Below are 19,375 nucleotides of genomic sequence, written 5' to 3'. Positions count from 1 at the left end.
GCCCTACAGCTTTCAATTTCCAAAATTCCCTTTTCATTCCTTTATTAATATTATAAGGATTACACGATCAGGATGATACACAGTGCTTGGGGTAAAATTGCTAAAGGCTTTTAATGCATTTTATTGCATTTGCTATTTTCAGTATATAAAGAGTACAAGAGTTTTCACCGCCTCAGTCTCCTGGACAAATCACTCAGTAGTAGAGTATGGTCAGCGCTGCTGTTCAAATCTCTGACGTAACACCAAGGAGATATGATAAACGTTATCACCAGTTACAGGACATGTTCTGATTACAATTTAAATGTTTTTAAAAAAAATAGTTAAAAAAATATGTTATTAATTCAAATAAATTCATGAAAGGTCCTCAATAGAATGTCTTAGTCATAGAATGTCTTAAGAAGGGAGGAGATAGGCCTTGAAGAGCCTCGAAAGTAATCTAATCCAAAATCTATTCTAAAAACATACAGGCAGTCGGTGTAAAGAGGCTAAAACACAAGTGATGTGATCACGTCTCCTGCTTCTAGTTCAAAGCCTGGCAGCTGAGTTCTGTACAGTTTGGAGTCGCTGAATAGATTGTTGTCCTAGTAATCATTGCATCAGCTTATTCTATTACTTTTTTTGTCATGGGCTCAGTCCAGTGTGTCCCAGTAAACAATGACAGTGAGCCAGCTTGCACAATGGCAGGACCACAGTGCCAGGAAGTACAGTTGCTCGTCTCAGGGGAATGTTATTGATGCTATCACTTACACCTGTTTCCTTCTAATGACAAGCCGACATGTCTGCAGTGGAAAACACCCAGCAGCATTAAAACCAGGGGATATCAAATCCATTTCAACGCGTGCGTGCGTGTGTGTTCAGGTGCAGAGCTTTGTGCGTGGCAGGAGTGTGAGGAAGAGGAGAGACAAGCTGAAGGCAGAGGGCAGAGCTCAGTCGGTGCCCCGAGATGAGATGCTGCCCTGTAAGGTAAAAACTGTCTGTCTCAACCGCAATCCGAGCTATTTTTTGAGCTCGGACAACTCATCGCATCACTGCCCTGAATTACTATTTTCATTCTTCCCGTTTCTTGCAGGACAGTGCTTCTGCTGCAGACGACACCCAGAGCAGTGACCGGGCCGCCTGCAAAAAAAATGATGCTACGGAAGCTAACACCCGGAGGGCGAAGAACAAGAAGCAGAAAGAAAAGGTGGGTCCCTGCTTTTAGGGTTCAGGAAGATGAGAACGTTGCTGCTCAGAAGATTTCCAGTCATTTTTCAGTAATAACTGATCTCGAGTGCTGTTGCTGTTGCAGCCCGTTCTTTCTGACCCCCTCCGCCGCAGAGAGACCAGGCCCAGCGAAGCCTTGCACAGGAGGAAGGGTAAACTGCGAGGAGTCTCCCCCCATGCAGCCGTCCCGCCACACAACTTTAAAGCCTATCAGCTTTACACACTGTACCGCGGCAAGGACGGCAAGGTCATGCAGGTACTGTACAGTATGTGCACTAACACTCATGTCCAGTTCTTCTACATGGATGAGTTTTGTCGATAACTATACAGCTGCACTTCAGAAATTGAATAGGGACATTTACAAGAAATGTGCACATGCATCTATTTAATGTGTTGCTAAATAAGACCTGGCTTGTGTAATCTTCTAAGAAAGATTGGTCCTTAACTTTAACCGAATCAAAACTTAGTTAAAAGTAGGATTAATGGGTTCTGTATTAAAAAGCTAGAACACAAGTTTTATCAATGCCGAAGTACAGTATATTTAGTCAGTGCTAAGAGTTGGAAAATAAGGACTAGAATCATCGCAATGACTCAAGCACTGTCAGCCAGCAGCAGGCCTCCAGAGGTGACATTTCAGGACCTCTTGTAAAACCATGCCATGATTATTAACTCTAGAAGAAAACATTGTAGACAATTTTACGTACTGACCTCTTCCATATATTGAAGCATGCGACAAGAAAGCTTAAAACAGCAAATGTGGACGAGCACCATTTGACTGACTTGTGTTGCAGGCTCCTCTGAACGGCTGCCGCTGCGAACCTCTCATCACCAAACTGGAGAACCAGCTGGAGGCCACCAAGGAGGAGATGAAGACCGAGATCCACACCGTCCAAGACCTGATGAACAGCAAGGTGGGCCAGCTAGAGCGCAAGAACAAGCACCAGGTAACACACACAAGCTTAACACATCGCAGCTCCTTTTAGCCGCTCCACAGGGAATTAGGCATTTAGTCTGAATCACGCTCTCCCTCATCATGAACTGGAGATTGTCCTTCTTCAAAGTTTTACATCATTACATCACTTTATTCTTGTTTAACTCTGCATCCTTATTTTTTTTGTGTTCACATGAAACACATACAATTGCTGTGTTAAATGCCAGTTTTAGCCTCACACCCTTTGCCTCCAAAGAGTTATCCTCACCACACAGGACATGGTGGTAATAAGAAGTCAAACGAGATCCCCTCGCTGTTCTGTTTACATAGAGTGGGTCACATTCTTCTGCTCCACAGCATATTTGGGAATGACTATAAACATTTCATAAGCTGTTTTAATTCTAAGATAGTGACTCATATCCATGTTAATATGTAACTCTCCAGATGTGTCCTAACCTGTCAGGAGCTGGCATTCAGTCAGAGATTTTCAGTAGAGGAGAGAGGTCCTAGGAACACTTGATGGCAGTCATGTCATTGAAAACACATTGTTTTGATAAGAATGTTATATTTTTTTCGGTTCAGCACTCATGTTCATCACCGTTCTCTTTTTGGCCACAAGGGAAATGACCAAACTTTGAACTCGCAGCACAGAACGGTTTAGGTTCATAATACATTGTAATTACATGTGATCAGAGTCGACTCAAATTTCCTTCTCTACTAATTTTTTATATACAGTAATTGCAGTTATTTACAGCTCCTCAGTCTTATTCCCTCACTCATGACCTACGACTCAAATTACAGATCAAATATTTATAAACTATCAAGAGGAGATTTAAAGCAACGCCATTGAATGACACTATCTTTCTTTTACAAATTAAAACCTGAATTCGTAAGGATTAAAGCCAGAGCGGCAACAAACTCTAATTGTATTTCTATTAGACTGATTGAAAATTATCTTTAGCTGAAGCCCTAAATAAAACACAAAAGTACCACGGACTCACTCTAATCGGATGTTAGCACATCTAACCTGTAGTAGGTAACTTAGTTTAACTTGTTGTTGGTACAGGTTGAAACTGTAACACAGTGTATGATGGGTACAGGCCCTCGACATACAGTACTTACTGTAAACATCTTCAGTTGACATTTTACAAAAGCCTTTTTCGTCGTGGCCCTTTATTGCTGAACAGAAATGACACAGCTCCAACACTTCATGGCTCAGAGGTTCTATTCCCTCAGCACTGTAAACATTACAGTAGCAGCCCCATTCATGACACACTCTCCCACAACTTACTGTAAGACATAAGAGATCAGATCAACAGACGGAGGAGTTACACACAAGAAAAGGGACATGGGAATTTCAACAGATCCTGGAATGAGGGAGGACAAAACAAAAATGATGTTTATACAGAATCCTGACAGATAAAGCTCTGAGAGCTGGAAGGACAAAGTTTACACACACACCAAGTGTGGAACATACTCTCTGAAGCGACCACATAGATGAACCCTACGACTATATACTATATATGTGTCTTTTAATGCTCCCACACCGTAATGTGTAAGAATTATTACCGATAAACAACAGAGGTACAGGACATGTAACAGTGAACAGACGTCCCTGTGTGTTGCTGCGGTCAGATGTTGGCCCTTGACAAGTTGACCGTGGAGCGGGTGTCGGCGGAGAGGAGCGAGTGTCTGCAGAGGATGGAGCAGCGGGCCCTGCAGGAGCGCCTGGAGGCAGACAAGAGACAGGTAACCTGCACAGCACTGACTCACTGATCGTGTTGGTCAGTGACCAAAGTTATGATACGATGCTATGAAAATTGAAGTTGACATATGGAAAATATTATAATTCAAATTCAATGTGTGAAATGATTATGACTGCCCGGTCAAGAAAAGCTTTTAAAAGTTCTTGACGGATTTAGATGATCACTAGAAACTTTCCTCACAGCTTTGCTCTCTTGTTAGTTGATAACTCAATGATGGCTGCATTCCATTTGGTTTTACCAGTGGAAGGGACATCATGTATTTGCTGGCTCACTGGTTTTGGTTTACTGGCGAACCTAAAGGGGACAGACACTGTCGTCATGGCCATCAATGATTTTATTTCTTTACTTTAAAGCTGCGTTACTATTATATTACAATATATTACTGTTATGCGAACAACCTGTTTGCAAGTGGGATTACGATTTGAGAATGGATATGCCGTCGTCCTAAATTGCTACAGAGTTTTAATGAGATTGATGGAAGAGTTCAGGTTATTTGTGAGTAGAAAAAGGCAACAACTCTTGTGATCAACATATTTCTTTGATCATTGTGAAAAAGTTCATACTGCAGCTTCCATGTTGACTGACAACATTAGGTCATAACTTAACAAAGTTACATATAAATATTCATTTTGAGGCAGACCCTGATGAATAGGCACCCTCCTTTTGGCTCCTGTTTGGTCTCCACCACCTCCTGACAAACAGAATGGTCTCTACCCGCTGGATGCTCTCACCACGTGGTGGGATTATCAGAGTTTTTTCACTGTAAACATGTGTCTGCTGCTGGAAAATGCTCTGCGCAACCCCGTTTCTTTTACTTTTTTCTAATGTTAACACTTTGGATTATTCCATCTTCAGATATGTTTTGCAACACGCAGCAACATCCTCTCTTGTACCTTGTCGTTGTCTTGTCTGTTGAGCAGGTGTCTCTGGTGAGTGAACTGAAGAGCTGGTGTCTGTCCAAACTGCAGAACATGGAGGTTCGCTTCACAGGCGACCCCAGCAGGACCAGGCTGCGGCGCTCCTCCTCCGCGGCCGAGGGCCTGGACAGAGCCGACGACGGAGCGGACGGGGGCGACCTCACCGCGCCGCCTGCTGGAGGCGGAGGCAGCTCAGAGCTCCACAACAGTCCTCCGCGCCTTGATCCCAGTGCGGCAGAAGGTGGATCAGCCAACCACTACTTTGTGGTTCATGTGGACAGCTCTCCAGGTATGGCCTCCTCAGCAGTTGTTTACTTGCTTACCAAGAGCAGGGAGTAATTTGGATTTATTAATTTCTTACCTGGAGATCATTTTTTGTGAAATATAACTTCAATTGTGATACATTTTCTCAAGCTGAATAAGATGAAATGTCCCTGTCAATACCTTGTTCTCATCAGAAATTGTTAACCTATTAAAAATGACTATTGCTGTATATTAGTTTCAGAATTAGCATTCAGTTTAGTCCTGGAAATCTTTCACCTTCTGTCATTAAACGTTGTCATTACAGTGACGTGTAATGTTGCTCAGTGGTTACTGTGTGTGTGCTCAATGAAGCCTCTGCACATTTCCCAGATGGCGACAAGGCTCATAATGCAGAAGTCACCTCCCCTACAGCCATGAAGCTGCAGCCGCCGTCTGTGCAGGTGGTCCGGCCGAAGGAGCGCCCGGCGATCTGCGCTGACGTCCAGAGGAAGACCAAGGAGCTGCAGGACGTGGTGATGGTGGAGTTAGGGGCGAGCAGCGGTAGAGGGCACAGGGCCAGCAGCCTGTCACCAGCCGTAGAGCGCCGCTGCGGCAGCAGGACTGACGGCGGGCTCCGGGACAGGGAGCGAGGCCGGGACAGAGGGAAGCACCGTAAAAAGCCTTCCCAGGGCAGGACTAGTTCCAGAGGGGGGACGGGATCGGGGGCCAAGATCCTGGAGGTGTTCGGGGAGCAGCCCGGCGAGGAGCCCTCCTTCGCCCAAGAGCGGGACAACATGCACGCCCTGGAGGTGACGCAGTACTTCTTTGAGGCGGTGTCGACGCAGATGGAGCGCTGGTACGAGCGGAAGGTGCAGGAGGCCCGCTGGCAGGCCGGTCAGAGGGCCGAGGCCGACCGGGCCGCGCTGGTCGAGAGGATCGCCTACCTGGAGGATGAGCTGCGGCTGCTGAGGACCGACAGACACGAGTGCTGATGCTTAGCTCTCACCTGTCATACGGACACTGGACAGAAACCATATGCTGATCCTATCCTGCTGGTTGCCATGGCAGCAGTGGGTCGGTGTGTTGAGACGTGTACATACAGTACTAGAGAAACAGGGGCAGCTCTTGTGCACTGTGTTATAAATAAGCCAGTAAATGTTAAAGCTAGATGCGAAAAGATTGAACTAATGTGCCATTTATAGATCCATGACTTCACTTCACACACTGTCAACACAGTGCAGCGTGTACACACACACACGTCCGACTTCATGTGACGTCATGTCTAAACGTGTCATCAACACGAGACGTGAGTGGTGCAATAACGGCCGTGTGCATGGAGGGAATCACAGTATAATAAGCTCCTTGTTGGTGTCCTGTCATGTGACTTTAAAGGAACAGCCCACTGTTTATTTCTGAGAATGTAGGTGAACTGACACTACATGAAACCACGAGTGAAGGTTTGTTTTAGATAGATACTTTGTACAGATGCTTGACTCTGCTGCACGGTGTGATGTGTGGTGAGGCTGGAGTGTGACAACTGAAGAAATATTAACTTTGGAGTGTTAAAATACGATTAATGATAAAGAAAGAAAAAGCAACAAGAGTCTTAATTAAGGGACAAGATTTAAAGTTAAATACATTAATACAATTTTGTTATCCTAATTAAAACTCAAAAATTAGCTATTAAATATAATTATTAAATATTAAAGAATAAATTGAAATTCCACTCTGTTTTAACAAGGCCTTAAAGGCGCAGTAAGCGATTACAAAGCAATACACGTTTTGTAAAAATCCATATTTCCTCACCGTCCGTTAGCTGTCGCTCTCCAAAATTGCTTACTGCCCCTTTAATGACCTGCTCCTTGGAGGCTTGTACCTTGTTTGTCTTTGTTGTTATATATTCATAAATGTCAAAATCCATGGCTCCACTTTGATAGATTTGAATCTAACACCTTAAAGGTGCACTATTGTTCAGCTGTCTCGACACACTCCAGACTCCATAGATCGGACTTTACAAACCTGTGAACTACTTTAACTTCCAAGTAAAACAGTGCTTTCTTATGAATAAAGTTTAGTATATAATATCCATCCATCCACCTGCCGTCCAGACAATAGACACCCAATGATGTCATAGCTAGTGGCCATATATTAACTCTAGTGTCTCAGTAAGAGTGAGTGTTTACAATCCAATACAGTGGGAAGGAAACGGTGACACGAACACTACGAAGCGTTCTTCCTGACAACTTCTCATCCCAGAACTACCTACAATCTGCTCTCCCACAATGCACCTGTCCTGCGCAGTCCTGACACTGGAGCTGAACTCGGTCAGAATGTTCCCAGTCGTGTCACGGTGTTACTGCCTGCTGTACATTCAATGTATTGACTGTTGGTATAGTTTTTATATCCATGATGCACTCTGTACGATGAAGCCAGAAATACATATTTTGTATTAAAAAAAAACAATTGTTCTTAATCTGGCTGCAGTTTCATCATTTAATATAGAATTTATTTTACAGCACAAAGAGCAGCCGGGCACCCTGTTAATAAGTCACGATGGAAAAACGCAGGGTGATGCCTTCAGGTCCATACCTGACAAGTAGCTACAGATGAGTCAAAACAGTGAGAGCGGGCATTCACCATCTCCTTGGTTACCCCAGCGCCAACAGAGTCTCTCCTCTGTGAAGTCCACAGCGACAGTGGAGGAGTCGCTAACTTTTGGCCAACGCTAGAGACGACTGCAGCTCCTCCAGGTGGTTGTTGGCCTGGGTGATCATCATCCGGACAGCGTCCTGCAGGAAAATACAGCACTCGATAATTTGATGTTCAAATTTTACTTTTACAGCATGAAAATTGTTTCTCAATTTTGTTTATCATTTCCAAAACTTTGCAGAACGTGAAAACTGGAACTTCAAGTTTACCAACTCAATTTTTTTTAAGATACTTTCCAGACCAATGTGCAAGATCCCTCCCAAATAAAGGAGCTGATTCATATCAACAGTTATATCTACAGTTAAGTTTTAACTACAGCCCCCTGCTCCGAGTGCGTGTTTGTGTCTCTCCACCTGGTCCGTGGCGCTCCTGTTCCTCTTGAACTCGCCTCTGGCCCAGTCTCTGAGGTACTTCCTGTCCGCCTCGTCGGGCACCCGCTGTATGGTCCTCAGCATGTTCCTGTAAATCCCCAACACTTTCTGCCTCTGCAGGAACTGACGAGCAGACAATACTGTTCTGAAGAGGCGGTTCCCAGTTGGAGCATCAACTGTGAAATGGAGCGTCTGTTTATCTCTCTACAGGTCTACAGACACAGACAGCAGTTGCCACACACTGTAAGTCTGTGGTTGTCAGTCTGTTCGACCCGACTGTGTGTGTGTGTGTGTGTGTGTGTGTGTGTGTGTGTGTGTGTGTGTGTGTGTGTGTGTGTGTGTGTGTGTGTGAGTGAGTGAGTGTGTGTGTGTGTGTGTGAGTAAGAGTGAGTGAGTGAGTGTGTGTGTGTGTGTGTGAGTAAGAGTGAGTGAGTGAGTGAGTGAGTGAGTAAGAGTGAGTGAGTGAGTGAGTGAGTAAGAGTGAGTGAGTGTGAGTGAGTGAGTGAGTGAGTGAGTGTGTGAGTGAGTGAGTGAGTGAGTAAGAGTGAGTGAGTGAGTGAGTGTGTGTGTGAGTAAGAGTGAGTGAGTGAGTGAGTGAGTAAGAGTGAGTGTGTGAGTAAGAGTGAGTGAGTGAGTGAGTGTGTGTGTGAGTAAGAGTGAGTGAGTGAGTGAGTGAGTAAGAGTGAGTGTGTGAGTAAGAGTGAGTGAGTGAGTGAGTGAGTGAGTGAGTGAGTGAGTGTGTGTGAGAGTGAGTGAGTGAGTGAGTGAGTGAGTGAGTGAGTGAGTGAGTGAGTGAGTGTGTGAGTAAGAGTGAGTGAGTGAGTGAGTGAGTGTGTGTGAGAGTGAGTGAGTGAGTGAGTGAGTGTGTGAGAGAGAGAGAGAGAGTGAGTGAGTGAGTGAGTGTGTGTGAGAGTGAGTGAGTGAGTGAGTGAGTGAGTGAGTGAGTGTGTGTGTGTGTGTGAGTGAGTGAGTGAGTGAGTAAGAGTTTGTGAGTGAGTGAGTAAGAGTGAGTGAGTGAGTGAGTGTGTGTGAGACAGTGAAGGGTTTGAAGGACTGAACCAAGAATAATCAGGATATTACAAACATTGTTTTGGCATTGTAAAAATAAAAATGCCAAAACACACGAAGGCTTCTTATGCGGTCGGGATAATGTTAATAGTGCGTCTTAATGCGACGTGCGTGAAACTCACATGAATCTATAACATCCGACATATGAGGTGTGAAACATTGATATCGTTTTATCTATTTCATTTCGTCATTGTGAAGCCATCTCGCTCGTCAGGTTCCTGTGGAGAGGAAGTGACCAACATTAAAGAACATGCGCTGGACCGTCTCCCGGGATGGACGGGGTCAGACCGGTGCAGCGTTTTTAAGTCTAACTTGAAGTGTTCATCGAGTCCGGTAGTGTTACATCAACCACAACGTGTCAAACGGTTCCGCTGCGGGAAAGACATTCGAGTGTGTACCTGTTTCAACGAGAGGGCTGCGAACGGCAACTTGGACACCGCCATCGCGGACTGGCCGTGGAGGACACCAGCGGATGTTGTGATGACGCGGCTCTGCGTGGCCCAGTCCGCGGTGGGTACCGCCCCCTGGCGGAGCGGAGGACCACTGTTATAGACCGGCCGTGGACTGGCCCGGGGACAACAGCTGCAACGACCGGGCGATGGGGAGCTGGACCTGCTCCTGTCCACGCACAGTCACCGGGACATTTAATGGCTCTTGGTCATAATTAATACAATTTAGTCGCTCACTGAGTATTTCTGCTCACTGTGCAGAGAGAGGACAGTGATACAGACTTAAACAAAATTAATGTACACACACAGGTATATACAGTATATAAACATATATACACATATGTATAAATGTTAAAACACACACACACACACACACACACACACACACACACACACACACACACACACACACACACACACACACACACACACACACACACACACACACACACACACACACACACACACACACACACACAGACAGAGCAGCTCTGTTAACGGTTTATTTGTCAGGATCATTGGTTGAACAGTTGGATGCAATGAAGAAACAAATCTCTACAATATGACCAGAGTCTGTTTACAGGTATGTTCACGTTACGAAACACGAGAGCTGATGATCAACATTTCCTCTACACACCGACTCCGAACAGACACGGCCGTGAGCTGTCGCTCGGCAGAAGTCACATGGTACGGATGGGAGATCAACGCGGCAGATACGTCATCTTCAGATCACGAAAGAAAAACTGGTTTTATTCACAGCGTTTATTCACAGCTGCAATCTGCCGAACCGTCCCTGTGCTTCAGAGTGGGTGAGAAGTGAGTTCCTAAAAAAGTCTTGACAGAGCTGTGGCTGCGCCTCTGACAGCTGATTCCGCTGTGAGCAGAGATGCAACACTCGTTTCCTCTCCAAGGCACATGATTGAGTTCCTTCGAGCGTTCGTCGTGACCACGGCAACATGCTACTGGTGGGTCGAGGCTTCCTTGTACACAAAGTGTTTCACACTGAATATGAATGATGTCTGCACCTCTGACGATCACATCCACACACAAACAAAGGATCGGGGGCATTGTACAAGGTGGACAGAGGTATGTACCGACTCTTCACTCAGGCTGGTTCACACGCAATGAAATCACATTTTTCTTTCTATCGTTTCATCAAAGACGTGCAAGTTAAAACAATCCTCGTTACATTACAAAAGAAACAGCAAAGGTTGCCATTGAACTCGACTAAAATCTACAGTAAAAATCAGAAAGTAAAGGCACATGTACAGCGGCAAGTCCGTCTCTCGCTCCTGTTTATTTCCAGTTCTTGACGAGGAGCTTAGCAGCAGAGTGGCACTGTGCAGTTGGCTGCCGCCCACTCCTCCCTTCAGGTGAAAACATGGCTTCTCGTCGGTCTACTGGTCGGCCGCCGTGACGAGTTCAAACCACTGCCTGAGCGCGTCGCTCAGCGTCTCCGGCAGGGCGTTGACGTCTCGCAGGATGACGTAGAAGGGGAATGGGAACTCCTCCATGTAGGTGCGGATCTCTGGGAGCTCTCCCGGCCCCCGGAATATGGGCACCTTGATGTCGAGGATGGAGTCCTGCAAGCGCAGCACAGCCCAGTTACACATCGTGGGCACAAACATAAAAAAAACAAACACACAAGTCGTGGTAAAACCTGCTTCTCTCACCCGTGAGTTTGGGTTGTCGAGGACCACGAAGATGACGAACACATTGGCGCCGCGGGCTGCGCGCACGGCGGCCGTCACCCGCTCCTTCCCCTCCAGGAAGAGGCCCCTGCCGTCGGACACGACGACCAGCAGCTGGGCCGTGTCTGCGGGGGGAGGTCAGAGGTCAGAAGGGGAACAGTAGATGGCACAAGGCCGGAAGTTGGACAGTTTATGATTTTTGAAGAGGTTGGAAATCAATACAGAAAGAGCCAGGTGGGAGATAGGGGCCACAAATCCATAAAATCTGTCCTCTCTGTCCAATATTTGTTATTTCTCTGATTGAATGTTTTTCTTTTTTATGATCATATTTGCCAATAAATTGTTGCCCCTGCTATGATATCTTACAGTTGAACGATTTTGTGTCTGGACATTGACTGGAGATCGTTTCGGCTCATGGTTCTGCCCTTGGAGAGACGTTCAAAGACTGTTGCCTGTTAGGTCGACAGGTCCAGAGCATGGGAGTGTCACCGTGTCTACCTCAGGATATATTGGAGTTGGTCTTTTGAATAGTGGATACTTTGGAAGTTTTATTATTCAATCATCTGTTCATCTAACCTCTGTTTATGCCTCTGGGAAAGTTTCCCCAATATTACTCTTCACAGTATACGTTTTTTTTCCTCCAAATGCAGCCATGTGAGACGTCAGACCCTGGAGTGGGAGGACCGTGTCCGACACACATCAGGGAGCTGATTTTGGAGGCGTACAGGCAAATGTTGGATTGTGGGGAACGAGCAAAGCGACCCAACTGAATAAATGTTGTATTGTTTTATCATTTTGTGTCTCCCGAGAGGCTTTTTCATTGCCGAGCGGTTACAGGTCTTTTTTTTAATTGTGGCTCAGCGTTTACAGGCTGAGCTGCCAGTTCAGCTTCTTCTTAATTCATCATGTTGCCTGTATCCCGCTGCGTGAGGGGGAAATGTTTTGACAGTTGCTGGTTTTCTCCTCGGAGCAGCCGCCCTCGGATCCTGGACTATCTGTGTCACACGACGAGTCAGATACAACCTCACTCTTTTATCAACCAATAAGAGACTTTGAATGGAACCGTCTCTCTGAAAGTTTGGTTATTGATCATGAGGACTTTTTTGAGCAGTGATTAAAATGTATCGGTACAAACTGCTGAACAAAAGGTTCCGATATTTGGCAATGAATATTTGGATTTCTGAACTAAACCAACAATATGCTTCGCTCAAGCGTTAGAGAAATTTTGTACGTTGAAGAAAAATCTTTTATACTAAACCGATATAGTGGTATCGCTGGCTAAACTGTGAGTCTTTACCTGAGTTTAAAGATCCTGGGATCTGCTGCCGAGCTGCGAGGAACATTTTGGTTGACGTCTCCAAAAACTGCAGAGGAAATAAGAGGGATGAAGAGAGTCAGTGTGACGGCATGAGCTGAGCTTTAATCACACGTTTCACTACATGGTACAGGTACAGGTACAGTAAAAAAACGTTGCTGTCGGGGATTTTCGAAACAGTAACAGGCTAGAAGAGGAAGGGACGGAGACTGCGACCAAAGGCAGCATGACACCCACAGTCTACATCCAGCGAGTCAGTTTGCCTTCTCCTCGTCTTAATCTGTCGCTATAAATGTTTTTGATGTTTCAGCACCACCCGTCCTGTTTGTAAGAATCTTGTTTGATTCAGGGCCAAATGAAGTAATGTTGGTTTTGAGCAGTGCGACACAAATGTATTTGAAATGATTCGGGCTCATCGGGCAGTGACCGCTGGAGAACCCACAGAGATCCCAGTGTTAAATTAATAAAAGTTTCCAAAATGTATATGGGGTACAGTAGGAATCTGTGCATGGGAACGCACAGGAGATGTCTTAGATTACATCTTCTACAAGAACGTTTTGAGAAGTGACGATTCTAACATTATGTCCACGCGAGCTGGGACACGAGGTCAGAGAGAGATAGAGAGGACGAGTGACCCCCACCTGGGCTATCCTGGTCTTCTTCTGCTGGAACTGACACAGTCGGAGGATCCGGGCGCCCGACTCGTCGTTGAACTGCTGCTGGAAGGGGTGGAGCAGCTGCACCTGCTCGCCAAAACTGCACACACCAGCGGATATTCAAAATATATTTTGTACATTTACAAAAACTGGGCAATTTCAGTGTCAACGGTTTCCCTCTCGTCACTTTTGTGTAGCTTTTTGTTTTGAGGCGCCAACATTTCTTATCACCGTATCACTTTCTATCATCGCTGTGCAAAGAAAAAGTTCTCACCTGCACACAGACACCTGTCCCACCTCCAGCAGCGTGAGAGCGTTGATGATCACAGACAGGGATTCGAACGCCAGCTGCACACCACACACACACACACACACACACACACACCATTTATATAACAGCGTTGTGACCGTGGATATTTGACATGTGTTATGCTGCAGCAGGGTTCCGTCACCTGTTTGGAGTGGTTGTCCACCATGCTGGACGAGTCGTCCACGGCCAGACAGATGTGGTACTCCCTCTTGCTGGGCTTGGTCCTCCTCAGCCAGATCTTGTCCTTGCGGAACTGACTGGCGATGTAGGGGATCACCTTCCTCATGTTCAGACGCTTCCCTGTGCGGTAATCCCCTCTGTGGAGTGACAGTGCAACGCCACCGTCAATCACACTGTGCTGTTGTTGTGTGCATGTAATAAATATATATATATATATATATATATATATACACACACACACATACAGGTAAACATGGTGCCTCACTCTCCTTTCAAGTGTCAACATGGGACAGAATCAAAACACGAGGAGGGACAATAACTACGCTGCACAAGAAGTTGCTTCCTCACCTTTAATAACAGAGTGAAGACACGCAGTTTTGCAAGTAATAAAACATATAAAAAGGAAATCTTTCATTTAGTATTTGGCATCACCTATCATCTCAGCAAGGTCAAAGGTCAAGGTTACCAGGGCCTATATCTCATGAGCAAAGGGGGTCTAAATATCATTGCGAATTGTTCTGTGCTTGACAAGATTTAAAATCGAATTAACTTAGTAAGTTATTTACTTGTTTCTATCTTTCACCTATCAGATCCTACTTATTTCTAGAATGAACCAACTTATTTCCCGATTTCTTGTAAAGTAAAATTATCTTGCTGCATGGAAAGATATTTTCAATTGTATTAAGTAATTTTTTCCTCAAATTCTGTTTTTATTTCTTCTATTTTAGCGTTCCTTTTTTGGAGTTTGATTCCTGAATCCATTGCAAATTCCAGCTCCCATCTTTACACAGTCATGAAGGTGGACCGAGTGTGTTGTACTGACTTGAGCTTGGCGGCCTGCGTGGGCTCTAGGATGAGGCGGAGCTGCTCACACAGCTGCTGGGACAGGGCCGAGGTCAGCGTCTGGTACTGATGCCACATGGAAGCTGCTGTGCTCTCCTGGAACACAGACACAGACACGTCGGCCAAGAGGTACAATCTGGGCTGCACACGGCGACTGACGCCGACAGGCCAGTCACATGACGGCAAGTGTGACCAGTAACCCAAAGTAGAGTGATGCATGGGCGGTGTCTGAAATCACTGCCTTGTTCATTACTCCCCATAGAAGAGCATGAAATTGTGAGATTTGTGACACCTCTTAATAATTGTCATTTCCTTTGTTTTGTATATCAAAGACATCCTCATTACATATAAAACACAGCCAGAACTCTGAGGTCCACAGGCAGAGGTCTTTTAACCATCCCTCGCACTGAGGCTGCCTTCTGTGTTCATGCCCCAACTAGATGGAACCCCCTGCCTGAGGACCTGACAGAGGTCCCAACACTCAACACTTTCAAAAGCAGGTTAAAAACCCTACTGTTCACTACATTCTATGTTTAATTTGTGTGTTTTATTTGAATGTATTGACAGACGGAACGTTAATTCACTGTTCTTTCTGTTAAGCACGTTGTGTTGCTCTGGTATGAAATGCACTTTATAAATTAAGTTTGACTTGACATTCTCATTTTGTGTCATCACAGCCTTGCTTTAAACGACAATACAGAGGTTAAAGGTGGCCTGTTGAGTTTCTGACCACTAGCATCGCTACAGAGCAATGTTTATTTGAGCATTGTCCTTTTGTATGCATCACACACCAGTGGTTTCACACTATACCACTGATCTACAGGACAAACACAGGGATTTCTGGTGAGAAACACTGCATGTACGCAGAAATGTTACACCCATTTAAATGGTTGCGACTCTTCACCAGTGAGTCAGATCCACAGGCTGTGTGGTCAGAACTGAGGAAAATCTAAAGATCTGATATATTTTAAAGTCCTTGTAATGTTAGTGGTAACTAACTACTTGTATGTGAGATTCTTCTGAAAGCATTCATATTAAGATTTTATTTGACACAATACAATAGTGATGGCTAAAATATTCTAAGTTGACAAATGGAATAATATTTGACATTGATTAATATTTTGCAGTGAATCTTAATGACAAAGTTTACAATAGAATAGATAATGTTCAAGTCCTCACCTCCTCCTGAGTTCCTGGAGCCAGCTTGTGCCAGGCTTCCAGCTGCTGCTCCATCTCCCTCCTCATCTCATCTGGGTCGCTCTCATTTTTCTGCAAATACAAACACATATATCAATTCTGACTCTGTTAACCTAATCGTTGTCTTACTGTTTCGTAATATTTTGTAAGACACAGAATCGGTGGTTGTGTACCTGCATGGTGTCCAACAGCAGCTCTGGAACCGTGTGAATGGTGGATTCTGTGCTCCTCTCTGCTCGCTCTTCTCCTCTTGGAGGTTGTCGGTCCTTCCATCTCTCCTGGTCCTCCTCCTCCTCTCCCTGCCTCTGCACCTCCATCTCTCCACTGTCGACACCTGCACGGGACCGAGCCGAAGGAAAAAGTGAGAGGATGTGCAGCTTTCACAAAACCTAAACCAGGAATTCGGAGTGCATTTTTAAGATTCTCCCTGTAAAACCAGTGTAAACACAATAGTATTTTTTTTTTTAATCAGTGTTATGTAATCAGTGTTATGTTAAGAAGATATGTTGACACCTTTCTGTGAAGCCTTAGAAGAGTCCAGCTGCTCAGGCTTCAGTTCCTGGACCTCGGCGGCTTGGAGGTCTTCTTGCTGGTCCTCTGTCTCCATGGCGACATCCTCATCATCCTGGTCTTCATCCTGCTTAGTCCCTGCTGCTTTCTGTTGGTCTGCACTGGCCACATCTGGAGACACAACGTTTAAACATGAACTTAAACTGAAGAATATGAAATGCTGTTGCAAAACCATAGCTACTGAAATTCCCTATTTGGTGTGTACGGGTGATTACTGACCATATGTCTGAGTGTCGTACGCCGTCTCTCCCTGTTGGATGTGTTCGTACAGGTCCGACTCCTGCTGGGCATCGCTCTGCCTGTTGTCTGCACTCCTGTCCTTACTGCTCTCCACTGTGCGCAGCCGCTTGTTTATGCGTTCGTTGTAGTCGCCCGTCGATCGCTCGTTGTCCGCCTGACCAGGTTTTCTCTTGAAGCTCTGGAGCAGTCGAGTAAAAAAAAAAAGAAAAAAAAGAAAAAAGAAGACGGGATTAGATGGATTGAAAAACAACGGGAGGTAGAGGAGGAGTATGCTCTCTGTTAGTGGCCAGTCCTACCTGAGTCTTGCTCTGAGTCTGGGTCTGTGAGGACATTCTTGCCGTCAGCTTTGACTGGTGACCCTCTACTTGGCTGGCGTCCGCTGACCCACTCCCATGCTCCTAGCAGACAGGGGGAGAAACAAATCATATATTAGATGTGATCTAATCTTTAATTTGATGGTGGATGAAGAGCTTCAACACACAAGTCCAGAGTCCATCGGTGGCCATCGCCGCACAATTCATGCTGGTTAGATTTATTTCTGACTTGATATAGGCATAGAAGATATCACAAGATTACCCTCAGTATATATATATATATATATATATATATATATATATTTATATATATTTTCGTCATCTCTTCAGCCATTTTGGATTCTTTCCCCCATTTCCTTTTGATATGAACACTTCACACCCTCCTAAACATTAGAGTCAGAGACTTTTCAATAACTTTCCAAGCCAAACTGATTCATATTCAAGGATCCAACGCTGCATAGTTGGATACAATGATCATGGTCGATGACTGTTTTAACACCAAGACTTTTTACTGTGACAACGAGGATAAGGATTTGCAGAAGCTGACAGACAACAATTAAAAAGAGAGAGAGACTTGAATGTGTCATTACTTCTCAGCTTTGTTGTGTGAGGTCGTTCACCTTCTCCGACAAAGCACAGCAACACAATATATTGTGTATGAGAGACCGAGGACCTGTACAGACCTGGTATCAAGATCTGTCTCGAGTGATGCGATCACAAGTGGACAGCTTTACACTCCACATAAGTCCAGTGACCAATTGTTATCGGTTCACCTGAGACAGGTCTGAACAGGGCCAGAGACGAAGGGAGACACATGCAGACAGCGACACAAAGCCAATTTATTAACGTTGAGTAAAAAGAAAGTATTTAATCTTGATTATTTTTCAAAAGACTTGTGGACACTCAGATTTTTTTTGAGTTTTGCACTTACTTCATGTGGATATAGGAGATTTACGGTATTGGATTTTAAAGGGGAAATTTGAATATGTCGACCAGAATAATATCACCATTGTTTATTGTTTCATCTCTTTATCAGAGCAGTCTATCACATGGAGATATCTGAAGACGTTTTTTGTCTTAAGGGTTTCAAGTATTCAAGGTCTGTGTCATAAGTTATACTTCAGGAAGCTATCACTCCTCTCAGGAGGCCACAGAGTTTACAGATCAAAGTTTTCTTGCCTTCCTCTCGAGGTGAAACCTTTTCAGACCTTAAACCGTGTCTCATTTCATCGTCTGTGTTTTGGTGAGGTGCTGGATGAAGCTCTGAGTGAAGGCGAGGTTTTACCTCTTTGGCCTGGTCTCTCTCTGACGCCTCTCCGGCCAGCTCCACAGCTGTATCACTCTGGACGTTCTCCTCTCCGGTCTGACCGTCCGTGTTATGCTCCTTCCTCTCAGCTGACTCTGGCTGCTCCTCGTCCTCACCCCCACCTTCCTCCTCTTCGTCCTGCGAGCACGTCAAGTCATAGGAGTGAAATGCAGAAGGATAAAAAAAACTTGTGATGAGAACTTGTGTGTTCATAACGCACTGATTAAGTGCAGTAGCTCCTTCAGATACGCACCTTTGGTTTGAGTCCCTTATCGTTTCTAACAGTCAGATCTTCATCTCTCCCTTCCTCCTGTCCGCTCCTCTCCTCCTCCTCCTCGTCTTTCTCGGCAGACTCCTGGTCTCCCTCTGCTTTCTCTCCTTCTCCCTCCTCCTCTTCAGTCTTGGGCTCCTGCTCCTTCTCGTCTCCCTGTTGGTCTGCCTGGTCGTCCTGCCCCTCCTCTGCTCCCTCCTCTTCCCCTCCCTCCTTCTCTCCGTCCTCCTTCTCATCCAGGTCCATGGCTTTCTCACCGATGTCGAGGGGATTCTCCTCTGAGGAGGGAGAACACTAAGGTCATATTCACTTTTAAAATAAAAACAGTCATGGGCTACATTTCCTAGAAATCGATTCCACATATACTGTTAAAACTTCGACAAGGAGAATTTTTAAATGTCATTATTGACCCTGTGTGTGTCTAACTACATCAAAACAAGAGACCCTGGTCAAATCAGTTGTAGCCTCTTTAAACATTTATTTTGGTGTAATTTTTAAAGCTACATCTTCTCAAAATTAAAAACAAAGATCTTGCTCCACTTTACATATGTGGATTCATGTCAGGATATACGTACATCTTCAGGATAATTAAAGCAAACAGGCGCAACCTGGGCGAGAAGAGAAGCAGCAAAAAGTTCTGAAGTTTTTGGTTCTAAATTGAATTTTAGATTTGAAAGAGTTCTACAGATATGTTTCACTTTGTCATAATGTGGTGTGAATCTAACACACAATAGAGTGAGCAGCCAGTGCTTATCTAATTATAAATGCTTGTTTTGACAAACTCTGATCTCTGACCCTCTAAACACACTGTCCTCATGCCACTGC

General features: G+C 45.0%; 3 protein-coding genes and 1 long non-coding RNA gene across 12 annotated transcripts in view; 1 reads left to right on the top strand and 3 right to left on the bottom strand.

The window, feature by feature from the left end:
* Nucleotides 1-7,533, top strand: part of ankrd6b (ankyrin repeat domain 6b) — a 38,011-nt gene extending 30,478 nt beyond the window's left edge. For 4 of the 7 annotated variants that reach the window (XM_035617453.2, XM_035617452.2, XM_035617454.2 and 1 more), the window contains 7 exons: nt 859-963; nt 1,070-1,183; nt 1,289-1,459; nt 1,995-2,147; nt 3,770-3,883; nt 4,821-5,106; nt 5,433-7,533. In XM_035617453.2, coding sequence (XP_035473346.1) covers nt 859-963; nt 1,070-1,183; nt 1,289-1,459; nt 1,995-2,147; nt 3,770-3,883; nt 4,821-5,106; nt 5,433-6,052 — 1,563 coding nt within the window. In that variant the 3' untranslated portion in view covers nt 6,053-7,533. The remainder of the gene's footprint in view (nt 1-858; nt 964-1,069; nt 1,184-1,288; nt 1,460-1,994; nt 2,148-3,769; nt 3,884-4,820; nt 5,107-5,432) is intronic. The other 3 variants (XM_035617458.2, XM_035617449.2, XM_047328697.1) reach the window with 2 other exon arrangements.
* On the bottom strand, nt 2,683-4,926 carry LOC118290097. Its single transcript, XR_004786342.2, has 2 exons — nt 4,794-4,926; nt 2,683-3,862 (listed from the first exon to the last, which is right to left on the bottom strand). It is a non-coding gene; the product is annotated as an uncharacterized LOC118290097 (long non-coding RNA).
* Nucleotides 7,534-7,539: 6 nt separating the features above from the next.
* On the bottom strand, nt 7,540-9,764 carry lyrm2 (LYR motif containing 2). 2 transcript variants are annotated; one of them, XM_035617460.2, is made up of 4 exons: nt 9,607-9,649; nt 9,331-9,426; nt 8,123-8,316; nt 7,540-7,849 (listed from the first exon to the last, which is right to left on the bottom strand). In XM_035617460.2, the coding sequence occupies exons 2-4, from the start codon at nt 9,350-9,352 to the stop codon at nt 7,769-7,771; spliced, it is 297 nt and encodes a 98-aa protein (XP_035473353.1). In that variant the 5' UTR covers nt 9,353-9,426; nt 9,607-9,649; the 3' UTR covers nt 7,540-7,768. The 2 variants fall into 2 exon arrangements, with proteins under 2 accessions (XP_035473353.1, XP_035473354.1); XM_035617461.2 differs by lacking the exon at nt 9,331-9,426 and having other exon boundaries at nt 8,123-8,263; nt 9,607-9,764.
* A 382-nt stretch (nt 9,765-10,146) lies between these two features.
* The window catches only part of mdn1 (midasin AAA ATPase 1), a 60,860-nt gene continuing 51,631 nt past the window's right edge, over nt 10,147-19,375 (bottom strand). For both annotated transcript variants that reach the window (XM_035616958.2, XM_035616959.2), the window contains exons 89-102: nt 18,533-18,828; nt 18,259-18,417; nt 16,956-17,057; nt 16,639-16,837; nt 16,363-16,530; nt 16,023-16,183; nt 15,832-15,921; nt 14,633-14,748; nt 13,772-13,946; nt 13,594-13,667; nt 13,305-13,419; nt 12,646-12,712; nt 11,331-11,473; nt 10,147-11,240 (exon numbers count right to left, since the gene is read on the bottom strand). In XM_035616958.2, coding sequence (XP_035472851.1) covers nt 11,055-11,240; nt 11,331-11,473; nt 12,646-12,712; nt 13,305-13,419; nt 13,594-13,667; nt 13,772-13,946; nt 14,633-14,748; nt 15,832-15,921; nt 16,023-16,183; nt 16,363-16,530; nt 16,639-16,837; nt 16,956-17,057; nt 18,259-18,417; nt 18,533-18,828 — 2,051 coding nt within the window. In that variant the 3' untranslated portion in view covers nt 10,147-11,054. The remainder of the gene's footprint in view (nt 11,241-11,330; nt 11,474-12,645; nt 12,713-13,304; nt 13,420-13,593; nt 13,668-13,771; nt 13,947-14,632; nt 14,749-15,831; nt 15,922-16,022; nt 16,184-16,362; nt 16,531-16,638; nt 16,838-16,955; nt 17,058-18,258; nt 18,418-18,532; nt 18,829-19,375) is intronic.

The sequence above is a fragment of the Scophthalmus maximus genome, chromosome 18 (genome assembly GCF_022379125.1).
Source record: "Scophthalmus maximus strain ysfricsl-2021 chromosome 18, ASM2237912v1, whole genome shotgun sequence".
Lineage (NCBI taxonomy): Eukaryota > Metazoa > Chordata > Actinopteri > Pleuronectiformes > Scophthalmidae > Scophthalmus > Scophthalmus maximus.
The sequence above is the reverse complement of the archived record's forward strand: the minus strand, read 5'-3'. Positions and strand labels throughout refer to the sequence as shown.